Source organism: Anopheles coustani, chromosome 2, assembly GCF_943734705.1.
Source record: "Anopheles coustani chromosome 2, idAnoCousDA_361_x.2, whole genome shotgun sequence".
Lineage (NCBI taxonomy): Eukaryota > Metazoa > Arthropoda > Insecta > Diptera > Culicidae > Anopheles > Anopheles coustani.
The window spans coordinates 52,157,659-52,181,499 of NC_071289.1; the positions used below are offsets into that span (position 1 = coordinate 52,157,659).

The window sequence follows — 23,841 nt, forward strand, 5'->3', positions numbered from 1 at the left end:
TATCGGTGCTTTGGTATCTTATCTAATTAAAACGGGTAATTATTTAGCTGATACGTTTGTAGACTTTCTTTTCCGTTTCAATACATATAGACAGAGTTGTATTAGGCGTATGTGGGGGAGCCTAGGTGTGTTTATACGGACGGTGTGAAAAGTTGATGCCAGATGATGGCAGACTCAATTTTGAACCACCAATGTAACAGGGTATGGAATGTTGCGTCAGAAAAGAGGACCAAAACTCCCTCGTTGGCAAGGTTTCATGTTACGGAAAAAGAACACATTCGAGCACCTGTTGAACATTTTGGGGTTTAGCGATCTAACGCCCCATTAAACTACGGCGCCAGAGAAGCTTTCCACATGTGTGTAAAATCACCATCCATTATGAGCGAAACCGATGACAGATTGAGAAAACCCGCTGATATATGGGCATCGGGACAGCTCGGTACCGGGCTACACCCTTTCAGTATTATCCGGACGAGAAAATGGCCAGGGTCGGGAACAGAATAAAAAAAAGCAGGGAAGCGTACCGAACCGGAACTGTCCCGAGACCCATTAATGTAATGAGCGATAAGATCGACGTTCTCTGGCCTGGAGGGAAGTTCTGCCTAGAATGGGTGGGGAATAGTTGGTTGGTGGGTAGGTTTTGACCAGCAAAAACGCCAAGAAACTATGGTTTTATGTTGTACATATCTTCAAAGGCTTTATAAGGACTGTGAGCTCTATAGAAAGATAAACATTTTACTAAAAATGAAGGTAAAGGTTCCTGCTAACATATCTCATCTAATTGAAAGTAATATTTCCCAAATACTTCTAGTATGGATTGGAAAGTGAGCACTCGTTTCTAAAATAAAACAAACCCCGCAGCGTCGTCGAGATGGCGTCGAGTCTGCACCATCGCTGAAACGAAACCTTATGTTCACCCGAAAGCACTAATCATGCCGGTTTCGTTGCGGAAGACACTCGTTTGGATTCCGATGATCGTTTCCTATCGTAATCATTAATCTATGCACTCCATGGCAGGCAAATCGCCCCCCGCGGAATCGGCCAGACAACCCGATGATTTCCATCAACACGCGCTAAACGATGCGTTCTCTGCGCGCGCCCGAATACGCTTTATCTTCGAGGTGGTATTCTTCCATGCGTGCCTCGTCGCCGGAACTAAACTAACTGTTGCATATGTTGTCGGTTCAACTTTCCCTTCCCAGCAAAAGCAAAGATAAAAAAGGACAACTAACCAGCAGGGAACCCCAACAGTGTCGGGGTCTGTAGAAATTTGTGAATAAACGCTGTCATCGCTTTAGCTGGGTGTGCTTTATCCTTTAACCACCATTTTTCCAAGGAGTTCCCATGTTTGTTTGCTTCCCAACGCATGGCCACCATTCGATCCACCCTCGGCCAGGGGGTTTTTGCTAGCTTCTCCAACATTCCTAAGCACATACACACACACAGCACGGCCCCTCTGCCAAAGGGTGCCATTTTCCCGCCCGGCTCGAATCATTTGCTTAATTTAACTCGTTCCTGTGGCCTGTGCGTCAGTGTTCCGCCGGACGTCGAGCTATCCGAACGCATCACCCCTGAGCCTTTCCGAGCATCCTAGTGACAACGAGTGGATCCTTATCGGTAGTGTGTTTGCAACTTTTGCGAAGCGACGTTAACGTATGCGCTTTATGACATTGTGAAATTATATAAAATCTCTTGTATGCTCTCTGGAAATCAGTAGGGTCTGTGTTTGCCGTGCACTAACAATCCATTGACGCAAAATCTATTGGTAAAAAATGGTTGTAGTGAGCTGAGAGTGAAGTGAACTTAAGGAAGTACCGTGAAGTGTCCTTGAGTATTTGTTTATCGCCACCATACCAGATAAAGGTATTTGGTGGTAACATATGATTTGCAATTAAAATTCATGCTGGTCTAGTGCTAATTGAGTTTTGGTTTTCTGAAAGAAGAAAAGTTAAAAAAAAATACCGTTTGGTGGAGTGAGTATACGATATTGTTCAGCGTTCGTGATCAAATGTGTATAATTTGGCTCATCTACCACATAAGTGTGCCGTTACAAATGAAACCGTTATATGCATGTTTAGTTATGTTATAAAACGGAGCATAAAGTTAAAAAACGAATCCATTACAAGCAGAGTAGTAAGAAAAGTGTGCCAAAGTCGAACGTCTAATTTTACGAAAAACAAATGGAATCTTCTATGCAAAACTATAACAAGCAGTAACAAAGAAGTCAATGAATATGAGAAATGTAATATGCTTTTATTTCTAATATATCGCTTTAAATGTGAATAACGTTTCCATCAGATTGTAAAGTGCTGATTAAAAAAACAAAAAGGACATCGCAAGTCTAGATGGAGCGATGTTTGTCCTTTCAAAAGTGCAAAACCCCAAGAATCAAAAATCAAAAACACTTTATCTGCTTCACCCCTACTGGTGTAAAAATCAAAGTTCATTTTTTTTATTCCTCATTTTAAACCTGAATCTTTTAAGAATACAACTGTTGAGTAAATTGTTTGTTTCTCCTGCACCACTAAAATTTACTTTTACCTTTTCTACTTCGTTGCAACTAACTTCAATATAAATTTAAACAAATACTACAGTGCAGTATGGGTCTAAACTTGGGAAAACGAGCCGCACCGAGCGCCGGAAACTCTCACAGGACAGTATTCTGCATGCAAAATTCGTTTGGCCATATCACCACTTTACAATTTCCTTAGATAACAACACACACAAAGTGCAGAAAAGCTTTGAAATCGAAGGTGAAAACGTAATGAATGCAGGAAAAGATAAAATAATAGCAGTCATTTAAAACAGTTCAGTGAAAACCTGTGGTAGCTTTTCATTTTAATAGACACTTAAAACACTATTTTGACTCCAAACTTAACTCGCTATGATTAAATCTATGAAAATTGATGAGGATGTCTTATATTGTAAATTCAGTTGTAATTTAATTTCACAAATTTGTTGTAATAATTGAATAAATGTCACATGCATTAAACCCACTTAGTATGACCTTTATGTGATCTTTAATATAAAACTGCTGAATAATTCTGATTACATACAAGCATGAGTTTTCAGCTTGAATTTAAATTGCAGCACATTCTACTTAGCTTATTGACTTCAGAATTATCCTCTCAATCAAAAACTTTCGATTTCTTCATAGTATTTTTCCCACAAATAATGTCCAGAGGCATATGCCTTTCCCAACCAACATGCCTGCCCCGCTCTACCTAATCCACAGTCCAAGATCGGTTCGATCGGACACAGAACAGAACCTGGCAGCGTTAGATGCGTGCAACCAAGGCGAAGATGACCTGCAGCAGTCTCAAGCGTTCAAAGTATTTAATTCCCTTATCCGGCTGGCTGTAGTCCGTTCCATATGGATCATGTTCATCCGCTAAATTTTACAGAGCTGGCTGCTGTCGAGGCTGAAGCTTCCATCAACACACGGGCTACAAAGTGCCAAAGGGAACCAAATTCATGCACACGACAACAATGAACTGCAAGCGATCCTTACACAACCAGCGGAAGCGGAAGTTTGTCTGCTAAGCGATAGCCCATATCGTATACTGCGGGTGAGTAGAAATATACAGAGTTTGGTTTATTGTAGAATAAATCCATGCAACTAACCCTGTTGCTATTTATTGAATTTATTTTTTATAACTTAGAATTTGCGAGTTACATTGAATCAACCTTTTGGAAAAATGATACTTTCACAAGAAGTAAACATATGTCATTGTTTTTTTTATCAATTTTATTATATATTTTTTTCCTTTGTCCATGTCGATTAAAGAGTGTAAACAATATTCTTTATAACACGCAATTTAAGGTAAACATGTTATTTAGTTTGTTTTCAACTACATGCACTCAACCCTTCTATTATACATACGATCGCGTGAGCCAATGTTTTCAACTTATCCTAGTTTCTGCTTTAAAGTGGTTTACAAAAAGGTCCTCAGGCGCTCGAGCGTTTTCCCTGAGGAGAAATTAAACGGATAAAACTACGTTCCATGTTACCTTTGGTTCAAGCACACGTTCTTTTTTGCTTATTCGAAGCATCGTTCCTTCAATGGCAATGTCGCTACCTATTTTGATGCCAACTTAATGTTTCCGTATCGTTGCTTCCAGCCAGATGCAATCTAGTGCTATCCGTTAGAAATTCTATCCTAAATCGGGACGAAGCTCTCTGATTTCCAAGGAAAACTCCTCGTAGGACCACGATGGGAGAGAGCTTCTTGAACCCTCACTTTTGACTCAGTCTGCATGGTCACGACTCACGTCATGTTTCTCTCTAGACGGCCGAAACGATGGACAGGAGTCTTATTCTCTCAGCATCCTTCGCCAACTTGCGGTCCTGATGTACTATAAAATGCCTTACGACACGTTATTTGTCTTCAGTCTACGGTTGGTCGCGATCTTATCCAGTTCACTTGATAAGAAACCGTCAAAAACGCCGTGGTCGAAAAAGAGTACAACAAATCAAACTGTTCATTTGTGTCTCACTTTAGGATGTGTAAGCCGTGTAAAAATAAGTAAAACGATCATGTATACACCTTTTCAGTTAAAAATATGATCGATGTGAAGTGAAAATATCAATATTGAAAATGAAGTGAAAGAATTATTTCGTTCAATTTTTTTATGTGTGTACTGACGAAACGATAGTTTTATCGACATTCTTAAAGAACTATCATCAAACGCAGCTCAGTTTTTCAAAGTGTCTTCGTAAATCCCGGGGCTAGGGACGTGTGACGTGCAATGTTGTAGATAGTCTTAATCTCCAACAACAGTTTAGGTCGTGCCTTTTATGGTTTTCTCTCCTCGTCTACACATGGATTAATCAACACGAAAGTTCCAGTTTTTTATGATGTTACACCTATATTACCTTCTATTTTGTTTTGTTGTTTTTGTTTAAAATCTCTCAAACATATCAACAATGAATTAGTTCTTAACCACATCAACTGACTGCATCACACCATACACATTATTAAGTCTACACACTTTCGCTCTTTGCGGATGATAAATTATTTTTGCATGTTTCAGTCTTTACTATCTTTTGAAATCTGATTATGATTTAAAATATTGTTCAAACTTTCCAACTAATGATTTTATTTAAGCTTCAATTTGACATGATTCGCTTGATTTCTCAAAACTGAAGTTCCAACCTAAAGCTGATGCTTATCAATTGTCAGCCCGTTAATTGAAGTTGATGGGCATGGTTGGCTGCCAGTAGGAGGTTAATAAATGGATCGCGCAAGATGTAGTTTGTCAAGATGTACACCATATTTTTCCCCTTCCGTTGCCATGTAGCTTTTCCGTTCAATAAACTTTTGACGAATGAACTTTTCCGGATAACACATTTAATTTTCAAGCTAAACTTTTAATTGAAACAATGCAAACTGCTTTGCGATGAATAAGAGATGTAATTGAATTGTTTTAGAGTATCAAAACGGGCGTGCATTTAATAACTAACAGCGACGAATGGTTAGCAATATTTTCGCATAAAAAAAAATTCCCTAAGTGGACACACATGAATTGAAATTTAAATCATTGTTCAATCAATGTTATTTCGTGTAACGTAATTTTGATTCTAGCTTTAAAGCTGTTGGCAGACTTTATTTTTATCAAAGATCCGTTGCTACTATAAATTTATCTTCTGAATGGAATGTAATCTTAATTTTTCATATAAATTGCTGAATAATTGCTGAGTAACAAAAGCACATTTTCGTTAGTTGAAACTAATTTATACTTAAATTAAACAGTTGTAGTATTGGGTATTCAGTTATATTTATTGTGTGCATTTGATAAAAATATGCTGCGAAAACACGATTGTGATGAATTGTAAAATATGATGTTTTCCTCATAATGAACTCATCCTCATAATCAACTCAACTTCGATTTATATTACTCTGAAATAATTTCTAGCCTTACACAAGATAGATATTTTACCGATGCAAAATTTAATAAAAACTTCTGTTGTTTAGTGTTTTGCTTTTATCTATTTTGCTTTTAACACGTATTTTAAACGTAAGTGAAAGTACCAAATGTTTTAGTACATGTGATTTAGACTAAGAATTTTTCTCAATTTTGTTGATAACGTTCATTATGGTCATAAAAGAACGAAATATAATATATTTCAGTTAAGTGCAGTTTTTTCATTAATAAAACCAATTCAGTGTCAAGAGACAGCAACAGTGAAAGTGAGCCTAAACGCACGAAGGACAATAGTAGTCCTTAGAAAAGTGCACCTACTCGGATGTTACCCGTTGCTATGTACGCACGAAAATCCCTACGACACATGTGGCGAAACTGTGGAAAACGGAGCGGCTTCACGATCGCGACGCCTCTGAAAATTCCCGTAAACTGGAGTCGAGTACTGCGCTTTCAGGGATCGGCCCGCCTCAACATTGACGAAGTCCTACAGGTTATTATGGTTTCCGGTGTTTTTTGATAAATCTAACATCCATAATAGCACGTGGCTGGTACGCGAAGAAACGCGTGATTAAGCCTCATCGCACTGACGTACTCTTAATTACCGTTAAATCAGCACGATTTAGCTGGTGGTTTCTATTCGGCAGGCTCATTTCAAATGGAGACGCCTGGTGCCGCGTAATTGCTCATCAAAGTTGAAAGGGAATCCACCCGAAACGTAAACAATTTTTTCTACGTAAATATAAGTAAAAAGCAAGCATTTTGCGTTTCAGGTTTTCCCAGAGAACCTCGTGAGGGCTTATCATTTCAAATTAGGTTTAAAAGAATTTCGATGAAGAAATAACCATACAAACTGAACGAACGTAAACGTGTTCTAGTCTAAGCCCGAGAGATACCCTCTGCTTATCTGCTTAATTGGCTTCGGCACATTTATCACTCAATCAATACAATACACCATATGACTGTCATATTTGTGTTGACATGCCAGTCGGTAAAGTTAGTGGTAAGCGAAAGCAAATCAACCGACCATTCCGTCAGGTCTGGTCCTCTGGGCATCGCAACGTTCAGGAAGCTAGAAGTAGGCACTCTATCGCACCACAACCATGACATTGAACTGACACAATCACTAAAATCGTCATCCAAAGGGTGCAGCCAAGCAGTTTAGTATCTAGTTACATCCATCACGGTACCATCTGTTGCATGTAAGCATGTGATAAACTAAAAGGCTTGACATTAACGGGTCCGTCCTTTGACTGGCATGTAGTTCAATGTTAAAAGCATTAGCAAGCGAACCTTTGATGAGTAAATTTTTCAACAGTGTGCAATCCTTTCGGGTTTCGCGTGGTGCACACAACACCAGTTGAATGAGAGCTTCTGATTGGATCGGTTTGTTATAGCACCGTCGGTTGAGCCGCAACATGAGCTTGTCGAAAAGCATTACCGACCGGACTTCATATGGAGAAATTCCTCGCGTGAGACTTTGTTGGATCGACGTAGTGAAAAAGACCATCCACATTAGATTAGCGTTCCTCGCGGTCGGTATAATTTTTAAAAAATTAAGTTCATCCCATCGAAGGATTATTATAACCCATTGCGAGTGGCTGCTCTTCCGGGAAAACAGCGCAAAATGGAAAGAACATACTCAACGTTCCGCTCTCAACGTATTCCGACAGGCTGCGGAGGCCGGCAACTTGGAGGAGTTCATACGGCTATACGAAGGGGACAACAATCGACTGACGGTGAAAGACAGCAAGGGTCGCACGGCAGCCCACCAGGCCGCCGCCCGCAACCGGGTCAACATCCTCACCTTCATCCACAGCCAGGGTGGAAATCTGAACGCACAGGACATGATTGGCAACACACCGCTGCACACGGCCGTCGAGAATGATTCGTTCGACGCGCTGGAATTTTTGCTAAAAATGTAAGTACTTAACAGCATCATCGCTCATCCTCCCGTGGTGCCGCTCCCTTCCAGCTTTTGGCTGATATTTCCGTGAATCTCGCATCGATAGAGAGTTGTCGAGTACGCTTCCTAGAAAAATCAGACTTTGTGCAATGTTCAGACGATGAGTTAGAAAATTAAGCTTTCCAAGTTTCTATTCCCTCCAATTACTCTTTGACCAAGGAAGCCCCGAGCTTCGGTAGTCATGTTTGAAGAAAGAGAAACCTTAGAGTGAATTTTCTCAGTTCATGCTGACTGATTATATTCTGTAATATGAAAGTAATGAATGGCCACTTCACTGCTTGCATTGGACGAATCTCTTACTTAATTTAAGAACATTCAAACTGTTATCATGTACGGAGTTGTCGAAAAGCAAGAAATTGTTTGGTTTGATGATTTTCTTTTCGGACTATTACAACCATATTTTTTCTTCTCCACACCTCAGTCCGGTGGCGACCAATATTCTCAACGATAAAAAGCTGGCTCCGGTGCATTTGGCCACGGAACTGAACAAAGTGAACGCGCTCCAAGTTATGGGCAAGTATCGGGAGGTCATCGACATACAACAGGGCGGCGAACACGGTCGGACCGCACTACACTTGGCTGCGATTTACGACAACGAAGAGTGTGCCCGAATATTGGTGAGTGTCGAAACTTATATGTTTATTCATTACACTTTTACAATTGGAGAACTATTTATCGTTCCTCCCAAATAGCATTTTTGAAAGTTTCTTACTACACTACTTCAAACATCAAGATTATAATTTTTTTTAAAACAATAAAATCCAGTCCAGAGATCGACAAAATGTTGCATCTGCTGTTCAAACAGAGCTAACACAAAATAAACATTTGGCCAAAAACAGTTAAAAAGTATGTGCAAACTTTAGCTTTAACGAATAGTATGATGCATATCGTTCAAATTGATAGTTACAAAACATCACAGCATTGTATGAATACCATTTCAGGTAATTCAGGTTGGTATTTAGGCTTTTGCATAATTTTTAATGATTATCTAAAGATTAAATTGCAAATGAATACCCAAAACTTCAAAATTTGATTGTCTCAAATTTCGTAAAACGTCGTTTAGAATGCACTGCAGGCTGAATAAAACAGTAAAGTAAAACACTTGATTTAGAGTCGATGTGATTTGCTGAAGTCGATGACTTCGGGAACCGGCAGTACAACCTCGTTTATGTACATCGTGTATTATAAATTAAAACATCAATTATTTCATTTCATTTAGTCTCTGTTGATGCCATCCTGTTGGTCATTTTTTAACTGAAATGTTATTCTATAAACATCAATTTCGGCATATTATAAACCAAATAAGCTGTATTAAAAGACTTGTACACGACAAATAGATTTAATGAGAAACTGCTCACGCTCTGTCAGTGTGCTGCAAAAGTCGAAGTGTTCCTTTAGGCTTTCCTCAATATGAGATTTGGAAATCTTCTTCAACCCCAACGTTTATTATAGCTTCGTTTTCCATATTTTATTTCAAGTATATTATGCGGAGCATTTTTGGAGACATCAACATCATTAGCATAACTTTTTCATTATCGTCAAGTTCGTGGTTCAACGGTCTTTACCACTCGATCAGAGTTAACTAAACGCATTAGGATGGATCTTTTCTGGTCATCAAACCAGTATGTCTTACTGCACCTTTTAACAGTTTGAAATAAAAAACCCTGAAGAACCCAGAAAATACCCAGATTTTAAAATTCTTCAAAAAAGTTTATGGGTGCTCTCTTTCTAACGTTAGCGTTAAAAAAATAGATACATTTTCGTCGGTGATAGGAAAAAAGTTAAGCAAGCTAATTTAATAAAGTAAATTTCATTTCATAAAGTTGCATTACTTAAGTACTTTAATAAAATATTCCGACGGTCAATAATGAGGCCTTACGTTTCTTGACCGAAACTTTAGCCTTAGCTGACAGAAACAATTCACGTTGGGATGTTTTTGGCCTAAAGAACGGAATGGTTAACCAAGTTTTCCTTCCGCCTGCCGTGACGGCCTCTGTTGTAATTTGGGGTCCCACAACACGATCCGTAGCCGAACCAAGGCTTCCTAATGTGTTTTAACCTTTACCCACAAGTGATCAAATAGTCAAAAATCAAAATCAGCTGAGTTTGGTGGACAGGAAATGTCTCACAACCATCAAACAAGTTCGTTCCGCGATAAAGCTGGATGTTTTAACATATAATCAAACGTAGTTAGTTCAATGTTTTGGCCTCGGCGGATTCAATTTAAATAATAAAGTTGTCAGACTTGTTCTGTATTTAAAAGCAATGAGTAAAAACTCTTTATTTTGCTTTTAACAGAAAATTGCCAGAAAAGAAATTATGGGTGCCCTCTTGATTATAACCAAGCAGTAATTCGAATGTATTTTGTATACGAGGTTGAATAGCTCAAAAATATTAAGAAAAACTTAGCTAAAGATGGTGTCGATAACCAACACCAGCAGAATATAAGTTATTCAAATTCTACTATCCGGGTTAGTAAAACAATCGGAAAATCGCGGATAGATACTGTAGACTGACTAAAAGAGTAAAGTTAATCATTTGATGTTCGGTTTGATCTGACCTCGTCAACAAGCATTTAAAAATCGTTCGTCTATGTCCAGAATAGAACGCAACACCATTTGCCTATCCCGCGCCTGTTTCGTTAAACATATTGCTTTATCAATTCCTGAGCTAGTATTGCCTAGTTTATAGTAATAAATACTTACGAAATTAGTTCTTTGAAAGGGGATTTTGGGGATTTTTATTTCTCACCCCCTGCGTAGATTTCAGAGTTTGGTGCCTGCCCACGGAAGCCGTGTAACAATGGGTACTACCCGATCCACGAGGCCGCGAAGAATGCCAGCTCGAAGACGATGGAGGTGTTCTTCCAGTGGGGCGAGTCGAAGGGTTGCACGCGAGAGGAGATGATCTCGTTCTACGACTCGGAGGGCAACGTACCGCTGCACTCGGCCGTGCACGGCGGCGACATCAAGGCGGTGGAGCTGTGCCTCAAGTCGGGCGCCAAGATCTCCACTCAGCAGCACGACCTCTCGACGCCGGTGCATCTGGCGGCAGCGCAGGGCGCTATCGAGATAGTGAAGCTGATGTTCCGCATGCAGCCGCTCGAGAAGCGCATCAGCCTGAACTGCACCGACATCCAGAAGATGACGCCCCTGCACTGCGCCGCCATGTTCGACCATCCGGAGATCGTCGACTACCTGGTGAAGGAGGGCGCCGACATCAACGCCATGGACAAGGAGAAGCGCTCGCCGCTGTTGCTGTCGTCGTCCCGCGGCGGCTGGCGCACGGTGATGACGCTGATCCGGCTGGGCGCCAACATCAGCCTGAAGGACGCCAACTCACGCAACGTGCTGCACCTGGTCATCATGAATGGAGGCTGCCTGGACGAGTTCGCCAAGGAGGTATGCCGCACGCAGTCCGAGATCTACCTGCTGCAGCTGCTGAACGAAAAGGATGACGCCGGCTGCTCGCCGCTGCACTACGCCAGCCGCGAGGGCCACATCCGGTCGCTGGAGAACCTGATCCGGCTCGGCGCCTGCATCAACCTCAAGAACAACAACAACGAAAGCCCGCTACACTTTGCAGCGCGCTACGGCCGCTTCAACACCGTCCGCCAGCTGCTCGACTCGGAGAAAGGCACCTTCATCATCAACGAGAGCGATGGCGAGGGCCTGACGCCGCTGCACATCGCCTCCCAGCAGGGTCACACCCGCGTGGTGCAGCTGCTGCTCAACCGGGGCGCCCTGCTGCACCGGGACCACAACGGGCGCAACCCGCTGCACTTGGCCGCGATGTCCGGCTACACGCAGACGATCGAGTTACTGCACTCCGTCCATTCGCATCTGCTGGATCAGGTTGACAAGGATGGGGTGAGTACCGTGATTTATCGAAACGTGACCAACATGCTGCTTGGCGTGCTTCGTCCAAGGGATCAGTTCAGCGATTCGATACGACAGCAGACCGTTTATTTTAACACATACTTATGGCAAAGTGGACGTGTCGCTTTCTTTACGCCACATTCCATAGAGTATACGAAAAATTCGATTCCGTGTAATTTTATTCCAATGAAAATCTTGGTTAGTTTTGATACGCACCGTCAACATGATTTTTCGCTTCCTTCACAATGATACGTTTGCGTGTGTAAAGCAAACTGATGTCAATTATCACATCTTGAACCTTTCAGTGTATTTATATATTTTTATTTTTTGAAACAGATAATTTTAGAAAAAGCGAAACTGTTCAGCGAATCCATAGTTAATTTTGCTATGTGCTTATTTTCTTTTTTAACACTAAAATAGAAATAGGGGAACGGCTGAATATTTTTGTAAAAGAAAATAAGGAATGGATTTTTTTTAAATCCCAAGCTGCATCCAAAACAAAAATTTCAGATTTTTCTGTTCGTCCAGTTCCCAGAACCAGCTTGACTAGAATGCTTTTAGGGGTCATATTGACCCCTATTTTTAAAACGGTATAAATTCACTATTTTCGAAGAATTTTCAAATCCGTAAACTGTTACTTTTTAGTATGTTTATTAACTATCCTTTGACGTTTTTGGTTTTTCCATACATTTCTTCATCATTCCGCTAGCTCGGTGTATAGCAAAAAGGGTCGAAGTTGTGGTTTTTCAGCTTTTGTTTGTTCAAAATTTATTATGTAAATAAAAAAAAATGTGCGCTAGAAAGTTAGTATGTTGAGGAACATTTCAAAACTAAAATCAAATCTTTGCAATTACAAATCGCTGTAAATTGGCCTGGAAGATCGAAAACATTTAACGCCAACTCTCAAAGTTACGTATCGCGCATTACGCTTCGAAATGCTCGCGTACGGAATAACGGAACAAAGCGCAGTAAGGAAAAAACAAATGGATTTTTTTAAAAGCCACATCTTTATGGTCAAATTGTGGCGTCATTTGTTATCTTAAAAATATGAAATTAGTTTTTAAAGGTGGCCTAAGATATAAGCATTATAGCGCACACTGAACTTGCATGATACATTTTGATAAATTTAAAGTTGAAAAAGATTAAAATTCGATTTACATCGATCTTTTTTGCTATATACTGAGGCTATATATGAGCTAGCAGAATGATGAAGTGGTACATCAGAAAATAAAAAAAAGCCAATAGTTAGTTAACAAATATACAAAAAGTAACAGTTTACGGATTTTAAAAATCTTCAAAAATAGTGAAGTTATAGCGTTTTAAAAATAGGGGTAAAAATTACCATAGTATTCTAGTACCAAGATTCCAAAGCAATGTATTCTAGTGTTAAGACATCAAAATCCTGATAAAGGGTGTCCCAGAAAGTATAAGCACGATTTCAAAATTAGGTAAAAAATAAAACCTGTTCCAGAAACTGAATTTTTGTTTCATAAATTGTGTTTGGGTTCTGTTCTGGACTATTTGCGAAAGATAAAAATTTTAACAATTTAATCGTATTCTAATGACCGCACTTTTGATCTGTCGCCTTCGATATGGCTCAGCACATACTTGTCGTGAACGGTTTTCGACACTTTTGAACGGTTTTACAGTTTTTTTGAAAACTGTCGATGTTTTCCGTAGCTTTAACATGTTTTCTCACGTGTGCCTTCGTTAGCGCTCAAAATATCTCAATTGGTCTGGTCTTGGCCGACTCTTCGTCGAGCTGATGAATGAGGATTTGCCGCACAGCAGCTTGTCGTACAGCTTCCGGCCCCGAAATTTAACGTATGCAGCCTAATTTGCACTCCGTTTCGATTTCTTTTGGATTTTGTACGATTTTAAATTCAATCTTGTCTTGGCACATTGGACGTTACTTTTTGATGTACCCATTTGTTGAGCCACATCGTGAATGGAACTTTCCTATTTTTGCTTGAATGCTTTTGCTCTTTCCCGGTTCAACTGTTGGTCGATAGGACCAGATTTTTGACCACTTTTCGACGTATCCTCGAAGCTGGACTCCTCCCGCAACTTTTGGATGGCGGTTCGTACGGCTCCGATACTCACACCTACCGATTTCGCCAATTTCCTTAGCGAAATGCTAGGAGTCGAACACCATTTGTGCAGAACGCTTTTGCGCTTTTTGACGGAAATGCCTCGCATTTTAACAGAAACGGTTGAAAAAATAGTTTCGATACACTATCTAGTAGGTTTGAATGTAAACAGTCAAACACCCGAAGAATCAACTGTTTGGCGTCATCCGTTTTCCAGAAACGTAATTTAGAAATCGTGCTTATACTTTCTGGGACACCCTTTAGTAACTTAACACTAGAAACCAAAAAGCGGTCGGTTTTTACCGCTACGCATTTTTCGAATTTAACATCTCAAAAAAAGATAGTCAACAAATATACTAAAAAGTAGACCAATCCTCTCAATGGCAATTTTCAATATACCGGCCACCATGTAGAACACCGCGCTTCATTTGGCCACGATGGAAAACAAACCAAACGCGGTGGTGCTGCTGCTCAGCCTGGGCTGCAAACTGCTGCATAACTACATGGACATGAGCGCGATAGACTACGCGATCTACTACAAGTATCCCGAGGCGGCGCTGGCCATGGCGACTCACGAGGAGCGTTCGGCCGAGGTGATGGCCCTGAAGTCGGACAACATCCGTGCGTTACGCTCGCCCTCATCGCGTCGATGCCGCGTGTCTTCGAAGCCGTACAGGATAATTGCATCACCAAGGCGAACTGTAAAAAGGACTCGAAAAGCTTCTACGTAAGTGTCGCCACCGCCAGAGGGCGGCGGCCATCGTTGAGTTAATTGATTTCCTTTCAGCGAACCTCACTGAAGGCAGGACTCCTTGGCACATGGTCAGAACACGTGGCTATCATTTGAGTTTAAATATTGTAATAATCGACCACCACGACCATCCTCCCCCGCACAGATCCGGTACTCGTTCAGCTGCCTCCAGTGTCCGGCACTGTACGCCCAGATGGACGCCCGAACAGGGGAAGCAGTTCAGATTTCCAAACCGATTCCACTTCCGGCACTCAACGTAAGCCACGAGCTGTTCAAGCTCCTCGCTCCGCAGCGATCCTTAGGGGTTGAATGCCTTCCGCATGAGTACTGCAGAATGTGCATGCGTTTTTCTGCAACGTTCCTTGATTTAGCCTACAACTTGTTCTAGCTTGGACAGCTTCTGACACTGCATGTTTGTCAACGTCAACTCACTCTACTTGTTGCTCAATTTTGGTTGTATTTATTCTTCATATTCCCATACATTCACCGCAGTCTACCCTCGATTCGGACCGTATGAGTCAAGATTGTTGGTCCAGATTTTATTCCAGATAACCATTCTACGTGTTTTGGTGTGTTAAGAAATTTCGCGATATTCAAAACAAAAGAACGCAGCAAAACCTTCTATGGCAAGGATGTCTTCACATCCACTTTTTTTATTCAATGGTTTTGAAGACGGTGAAGATGGAGTACACTCTGCTACGTTTGTATGGACCCAAACATTTCACGTGGAAAGTGTATCCCTTTTTCCATTGCTAAGCATGCTTCACAGAACTACTTTCACCGAGGACAAGAAATGCAAGCCATCAATCAACAACAATTTCACGACAAAAATAAAAATAAACATAAATGAACCACGTACGCTCGGCTGCACCAACGTTTGAACTAATACCCTTACATTTGCTTGACTCACTGCAGATAAAATATTCATTTAGCGCCTACCAGAAATCACAAGAAGCGATTGCCGAAATGCGAAAAACCTTGAACGATCCCAAGTGGCGCCCGCATCCCTTGCATGTAGTGAATGTGAGTTACTTGCCTAAAAGCTTATGCCTTGAGCCACGGTCACTGTAAGCTGCTGGTGAACTCCGTACGGCTAACAGCTTTAAATTGTTGCTTCTTGTGCTATACCTTGCTTTAGTGTTGTGGTTCTGCACTGAAAATGTTTGCATTAATTATCAGGTATTGCAATGTTTGTAACAACATAAAAGGACGTGTGAATATTTTACAAATGGTATGGTTTTTCATACTTAAATAACGAGTCTCAGGTAAATACTAAAAATAGAAGCGTTTAAAATGTTTTTGTTGTGAAAAAGTATGGTTTTAAGAGAGAAAAAGGAATGAAATTTTGATACAAAAAAGTTAGATGATTTTGCAACCATGAATCAAATTAACGATAAGCTTATTTTCTAATACGTTGCCTAGAAATCATTTTGCCAATGCCTTCTGCCAAATTCTTGAGTAGTTCTCAACACTAGCAACGGCTTTTACTGCTCAATTCCGAAACCCTAATACAGCAAGTACAAGCTTAAATATTTTAAACAGTTAACATATTAGAAGAGGTATACTTGAGTATTTACGTTGGCTTTTCGAGGGTTTCCCTTTCTTCTTGTGTTATTTTTGCGTTTAGGACATAACTTAAACAAGGGATTATAATATTCTTTTTCATAACTCATTCAAGGTAGATAATTTAAAAAAAATACAAACATTTTTGAGCCACAAAACAAAACACGGACATTTTGAACATTGCCAAAGATTTCAATTATATTCTGGAGATTGCTAGGTGCGACAATATAAGCCCAAACATTCTAAAATATTGAACCTAATTGTAGATTTAAGGTGAATTATAATGATTATATGATTGAAATACGTTCTCATTATGTGTACGAAACAACAAAGCGTTGTATGTTACGAAGTGGCTTAAAAATTATTGTAGAAATATGGTTTTGGAAATTAGCAAATTATTAGAAAATAAGGAAAATATTTTTTTAAAGAATTTGTGAGATTCATACAATTTTAATTTCAAAACAAGTTCAACAATTTTCGAAACATTTAAAATGGAAATCACCAAACAGACAGCTTAAGCGTTTGCGTGTTGAATTTAATCTCATTCATTAAGTTAGCGACTAACTTTGTAGTAAATGGAACATCTATTAGAATATGAAACGCGTTGGTTCATACGTAAGACGTTATTTACGATTTTTCCAAACGTGCAACGTATCGCTTTATAACGCTTTCAGCTTGGCTCGCTATTTGTTCCTTGCATTTCCACGTTTCTCAACGCACATTCAATATCGCTCTTGTGCATGTAAACGACTTAGACTACGAGCAATGGCAGCTATGCTGTTAACGCTCAAACTTAGTACAACATACAGCTCACCAACAATGTAATGCAATTAATGTTTCCTTTCAAAACGATTCCACGTCAACTCCACGACGCCATTCGTTGCGCTTTCACAAACCAGGCAATGGTGGCTCACGGACGCGTGGAACTGCTCGCCCATCCCCTCAGCCAAAAGTATCTGCAGATGAAGTGGAACTCGTACGGCAAGTACTTCCACCTGGCAAACCTGTTGTTCTACAGTGTGTTCCTGTTTTTTGTCACGCTGTTCACGTCGCAGCTGATGCGAAGTGTCGTCCCGGTCGGACACGGACAAGCAAACGTGAGTTAACACCCGGCCGATGTCGCCATCGAATCGCCTGACTTTACGTCCTCCCGCTAATGTCGAACGCTTACGCTTAAGGAAACCCATGGTGATGGTGGTGTTGCCGGTTCCTACGGAGGGCAACAGGTACTAGCACTACGCTCAGCGCTCATTAGAGCCAAGGGATACGGATATGGCGGGGCGCAGAACACAAGTGGAGCCATCGCACCACCACCAATCGAGGAGCAAATGGACATCACGACCACGACGCTGGTGTCCGGCATCGGCATTATCCTGTACATCGTGGTGAACGCTCTCCGGGAGCTGGTGCAGGTGTATCAGCAGAAATGGCACTACCTGCTGGAACCAAACAACTTCATCTCGTGGATCCTCTACACGTCGGCGCTGATCATGATCTGGCCCATGTTCTCTGGTGGCATGTGCTTCAGTATCAACTACTCGGCGGCTTCGATCACCGTGTTCCTTTCCTGGTTTAACCTGTTACTATTTTTGCAGCGCTTCGATCAGGTGAGGTTCACTCGTCTAGTTTTAGCTCTTCGGTTTTCTCGTACGAAACTTCTTGGTAAAAGCAAACTTATTTATTTTTTACCAACTGACCAGTAGCAGCGGCTGTCACTGTTCGGAAAAACATCAGCGGGTTGATTAGGGAACAGAGTAAAACTGTTTACTGTTTTCAAAATAATTTAACCATTCTAATCAGAGGTGGACCAGTCCCTTCCAGGGCCACTATTGAAGTTTAGCTTATAAGAGCTTGTAATCCTTTATACATGTTTGCAGCATTGTAATATGATTGAACATTTTCATATGATGGCTATTTTCTATACTAACAGTGAGTTTCCAAACAGTTCTAAAGTTATTTTTGATAACTCCTTTACATTTGTTATTACGAATGGTAATTAATCTGCATGAGAAATAACAGGATATGAATTCAAAATAATGCTTCGGTTTGTAGCCGCTTTGATTCCTTTACCAATTTTGCTCGCTGTCCATTCGAATGCCTGCTGTCGACGAAAAAACACAAATGATAAAAAGAAATATGTGAAATGTTAGTGACAAACAATATCGGTTGTTTCGGTATGAGGCTTTTCAGTCCGGGCCTCCTTAAGCTTGGGGCCCCCAGCGGACGCTCAGTCCGCTGATAGGTAGATCCACCTCTGATTATAATTTTTTTTTTGTTTTCAAAAGAGGCTCACGAGTGCCTCGAAGGTGTGGGTTCGAATCACAACCGTGACCGGAGACCCTCCCTCTTACGAGAGTACGGACTATCCACGTGCGTAAAGAGAAGAAGTCTAATAAACCCCTAAGGGAGGGGGACAAGACTGTAGAGCAGGGATGTCAAACATACGGCCCGCGGGCCACATCCGGCCCGCAAGAATATCGGATCCGGCCCGCGGCCCCTTTCAAGCAAAACATCGAATGTTTGGATCTTTGATTATTAGCTTTTGTTTGAATTGCCAAATGTTTTTTGGTGAATTAAGAATTGCAAAAGAACTGAATGAACTTCAATTTAAACAATTTCTTTAAGAAAGTGATATACAACTTTGTTCCACATCACGCCGATATATTGAGATTGACAAGAGCAAAAATTTCACATAGATTTTCGAGGCAAGCGAATAAATCTTCTCTATATCTATAAAAATGAATGTTTGTATGTTCGTGATGCTAAAACTCAAAATCGGCTGGACCAACCTTGATGACGTCTTCGTATGATTTGTTCCTTTTTACCCAAGGAAGGTTTAGGAAAAAAAAGAAATTTGAAAATTCCCAAGGAAAAGCCGGAAAATGGGGAAATTAGGTAAAAACGGCTTTTTTCCATATAAAAAAAAATTACCTTCTCTAACGAAAACGATTGGACTTATCCCAACAAAGTCTTCCGCTGATTTGTTTCTTTTGGCCCAATAAAAACAATCCAAGTTTGAAAAATTCTTAGAAAAAGCCAGAAACCCAGAAAACTCGATAAATGCTTTTTTCCATAAAAAAATGAAACTTATAAAAATGAGTGTTTGTTTGTTTTTAACGCTAAAACTCAAAATCAGCTGAGCCAATCTTGACGATGTAATCAGATTATTTGTTCGTTTTTATTCATGAAAGCTTTAAAAAAAGACAACTTTAATATTGTCTAAGGAAAAGCCGGAAAATGGAAAGATTTGTGAAAATTGCATTTTCCATACAATCATATCAAATATACGATGTATAATTTAAACTAAGAAACCGCTTGGCCAATCTTAACGAAGTTCTGGGATGACTTTTTTCCTTCTTACCCATACCGATTACAATTGTGACAAATCATGAGTCCGAATTCACAGATCATCGAATAATTTAATCTCGGTTAATCAACAAGCGATCGTCTAGATCACGTGTATTTGGTTCTGATACGCGTTGAATGTATTTTATTGAGTGGCAGAAAGAGCTTTCTTGCTAAATACATATGCATTTTGAGTATTTAAGTTCAGGGAAATCTATCAAACAAATTTGCAAGTACGTCGCCTGATGGGATATGGCGTTTTTTGGCATTGAAGGAGAGGACTAAAGTGTCTATACGTAATAGAAAGATTATTTTTATGAAGCCATAAAAAGTTTCGTTGATTGATATGTATAAAAATGACATCGCCGAACAAATTTCACATCGCTTTTGAAAAGGAAATTTTGAACAAAAAAATGGAAAAACTGGAATTTTAAAACATTCTTTGGATTTGTCGGATATGCCGCGACTTAAAGATAGATCTGTTATTGTTATGTGTTGTCGACATCTTCATGAACCGAATCTATGGGGCTTCCCTTGAGTTTCAATACTTTGTTAGTCCAATATTAGCGTATTATTAATATGGGACGAGGCGAAGTTCGTTGGGCCAGCTTGTAGTGTTATAATAAATACAAAACAAACGTCATGAACTACAAGAGCATTTAAAAAAAATAATAGATGTGGAGCAATAAGTTAACTGTAATAATAATGCACATTTACTTATTTGATATCTTAAATTTACTAAAAATCAAAATGCACAATAGTGTTAAAGCAGGTATCTTTTACTGAAAGTTGTAAATTTTATAAAAAATAATATAATATTTAAAAAATTTGAAGGTGTTGAACACGATTGAATGTTTGGATCAAACCACACTGATAAGAACATATTTTCATCAATCCAATCAATTATATGGTTTGGCCCGCGAACCTTTTTTGGGAGGAAATGCGGCCCGCGAACCTATTTTGGAAGGAAATGCGGCCCGCGAGGTGAAACGAGTTTGACATCACTGCTGTAGAGGGTCGCGTTACGCCAAGAAGAAGTTTATAACTATCCTGTTGGTTGATTAACGCTTGCATTAAAAAAATAGACTAATTTTCATCGGTGATAAAAAAAAGTTAACAAAGCTAATTGAATGAAGTAAATTTTATTGTAAGATTACATTTTTTAGGTACTTTCAACAAATATTCCGACGCCCAGTAAACCGAGCTTACGGTACTTGGCCAAAAATGTATCCATAGCCAACAAAACCAGTCATGTAGGAATGTTTGTCAGTGGTTCTGCGGCATTCAAGGCCAAATGCTACTCCGTTTGGACTTTAAAATGTTAGAATAGATCCTACCTTTAAGTGTTGTAAATGTTTTTTTTCGATTGGTTGTAGTTGAGAGGCATAAGGAGGGTTAGCAGTGTCGGGTATATCAATTATTTTAACTGTTTATCTGTTTATTTATTGTAATTATTTATCTGTTCATTTTTAATTTTATAATTATTTATCATTCCTCTGATGCTCTTTGGACATGACTTATTGTGGCCACGTATGCCCAAACCACTGAATCGTACTCTTTATGATGTTTTCTGATAAAGTTGCTGCTCACTTCTCCATACGCCGGAAATCTTGACAGAAAGAACAGCGGTTTTGTGCATAGCCTTCTCGCTGATTATCAGCCACGATTCAGCCAAAGCATTTTAAATATACTGTAACATGCTTCAAAAGCAACATAAAGTACCAGGGTGTTTTACCACTTGCCGCCATCTGGCTTGATGTTTGATGTTTTAACACACAATCAAACGTAGCTGGTTTAATGTTTTGGCCACGGCGGATTTAATTTAACACGTTCCGTACCGCGTCACCCAAATATGGGTGACAGCAGTTTTTAGTTAAAAGTTTGAAATAAATGAAAATGCAACATAAAAATTATTATAATATTTTTTATAAATTTTTGGGAAGCTAAATTTTTGCTTGGCCTTCGAAAACAATCGGTTTAACAAATATTATAAACAAATTGTAATTTGTTTTTAAATTTAAAAATGATACTCTTTATTTTGCTTTCAACAGAAAGTTGCTAGCGCTTTCCGTTTTTTTCATGAAAAGTCGTTAAAATTGGTCTATTTTGTTTTTAATGCAAACGTTATAAAAGTAAAGTTTCAAAAATAAACAGTATATGGATTCCAAACAGGAGACAATTTTGAATGACCAGTGAAATAAATTCGAAACTCATTAAGTAATTGACTTGTTGCCATGCACGTTAGAAAACTTGTTGATTTATCATACAAATGAGAAAAATTGTTTTCTAATATATTTGAGTTCTCGAACTGAACTATTTCGAACAAAAATATCTCTGGAAAGCGCACCCATGATCAGGACAAAAGAAAGCAAACCTCGTGGTGACTGTATAAAGGAGCAACAAAAAATAAGAATTTCTTTTTTGCCCTTCCGGTATTTGCGCAGTTTGTGAAATTTCATCTACATTGTTTTCTTTCCCTTCTCGCTGCAATTCAGATCGGAATCTACGTGGTGATGTTTCTGGAAATTTTGCAAACGCTTATTAAGGTGCTGATCGTCTTCAGCATACTGATAATAGCGTTCGGGCTGGCTTTCTACATTCTTCTGTCGAAGGTAAGAGAATTCGGTTTGGCGCGTTCCGGTGCGCGCGGAAATGTGGAAATGTATAATAATCGTTCGCGCAATGCGGGCTTTTCTGCAGATCAACGAGCCACAGGTAAACCATCTATCCTTCTCGTCCATCCCGATGTCGTTGGTGCGGACGTTTTCGATGATGCTGGGCGAAATGGACTTCGTCGGCACGTACGTCCAACCGTTCCACGTCGGCGATCTACCGTTTCCACTTCCGTCGTTCGTCATCCTGTGTAAGAAAAAGCGAATTCGTCGTGTGTGGAACGCTAGAAGCTTTGATCTTTAATATTTTTCATCTAAATATGCAACGTTGCTCAGGTCTGTTCATGATTCTGATGCCCATTTTGCTGATGAATCTGCTGATCGGTCTCGCGGTCGGTGACATCGAGTCGGTTCGCCGGAACGCCCAGCTCAAGCGACTCGCAATGCAGGTGGTGCTGCACACCGAACTGGAACGCAAACTACCCCAGATGTGGCTCGAGATGGTCGACAAGATGGAGCTGATCGAGTATCCGAACGAAAAGAAGTGCAAGCTCGGCTTTCTGGACTCCGTGCTGCGTAAGTGGTTTTGCAATCCATTTACGGATGACTACAAAGGTAACGTATCGAAATAGCCGTGCATTGCCGTTGTCCTTCGCGAGGAAATTTTGAAGCAAACTAACGAGTGTTGGTCTCTTCCCCGCGTCCAGGTGGAATCGATTACGTGCTGGAAAATACGGAAGACTACATAGCGGTCGAGCTGGAGAAGCAGAAGCGAAAGCTGCGAGACATCAGCGGTGCACTCGATGCCCAACATCAACTTCTTCGATTGATCGTACAGGTTAGTTTATTCGACACACATACACACACAAAATGCCTACTCAGATTATCTTGATCTGCATTTCCATGTATCTCTTTTGCCATTAATGGTCTCACCTTCCTCCTGTTGCAGAAAATGGAAATCAAAACCGAGGCGGACGACGTCGATGAGGGCGTCTCAACAAGTGACCTCAAAGGGCAAGGTGGTATGCTAACTAGTCGAGCGTCCCGTTGGTCTTCCCCACGGATCCGTAAGAAACTGGGCGCTACGCTGAGTTTCAACAAGTCCATTGGCAAATAAAGGAAGGATGTCAATGTTAGTGCAGTTTTTAATGTGAACTTCAACGATTCCCAATAGTTTGTACACGCGAAATCGAAAACGACGGTTTCAGATGGAGATTGTAAGTGTTTTAGGTGTTTTAGATTATCTTCAAGCAAACTCTTTTAAAAAGGTGTGCACACCGAAGTAGAAGATAAAAAAAATGACTAACTGTTAAACGGAAGTGACTAATGAAAATAGCTTTTTAGAAAGAGAACTGTTTGGTAACCGATAAGAGCTTTTTTCGAATCAATTACATTCCATGCCTAGATGTTTGTATCTTAAAAGAAATAAATGTACAAGAAATTAAATAAATGAATACATTAGCCATAAACAAACCCAATCCGGTCATGATTCCTGTTTCCATGAGCTATAGACATGAGTCATTTTTCATAAATAATTTCGTCTTTGATTTTGTGTCGAGTCCATGAAATTGGTGTATCGATAAAAGATTGAGTGCTTACTAATTTAATTTAAAAAAAATTAAATTGAAATTTTTAACTTGTTTAACACCCTCCAGCAGCTATAAGCAGCTATAAGTTGAAGGCCTCAAAAACATGCAATACATTCAAACCAATC

The 23,841-nt window shown here is 39.9% G+C and overlaps 1 protein-coding gene across 1 annotated transcript; it reads left to right on the forward strand.

Annotated features, from left to right (window-relative positions):
• Positions 1–3,206: 3,206 nt before the first annotated feature.
• Positions 3,207–23,494, forward strand: LOC131267515 (transient receptor potential cation channel subfamily A member 1). The gene is given in 16 exon segments (XM_058270410.1): positions 3,207–3,332; positions 3,405–3,569; positions 7,596–7,843; positions 8,310–8,505; positions 10,651–11,757; positions 14,270–14,468; positions 14,471–14,583; positions 14,753–14,863; positions 15,523–15,630; positions 17,070–17,267; positions 17,349–17,777; positions 22,011–22,127; positions 22,216–22,378; positions 22,464–22,742; positions 22,835–22,965; positions 23,077–23,494. Coding segments are annotated over 16 exon segments (3,858 nt in total). The 3' UTR covers positions 23,245–23,494.
• The last annotated feature ends 347 nt before the right edge of the window (positions 23,495–23,841 follow it).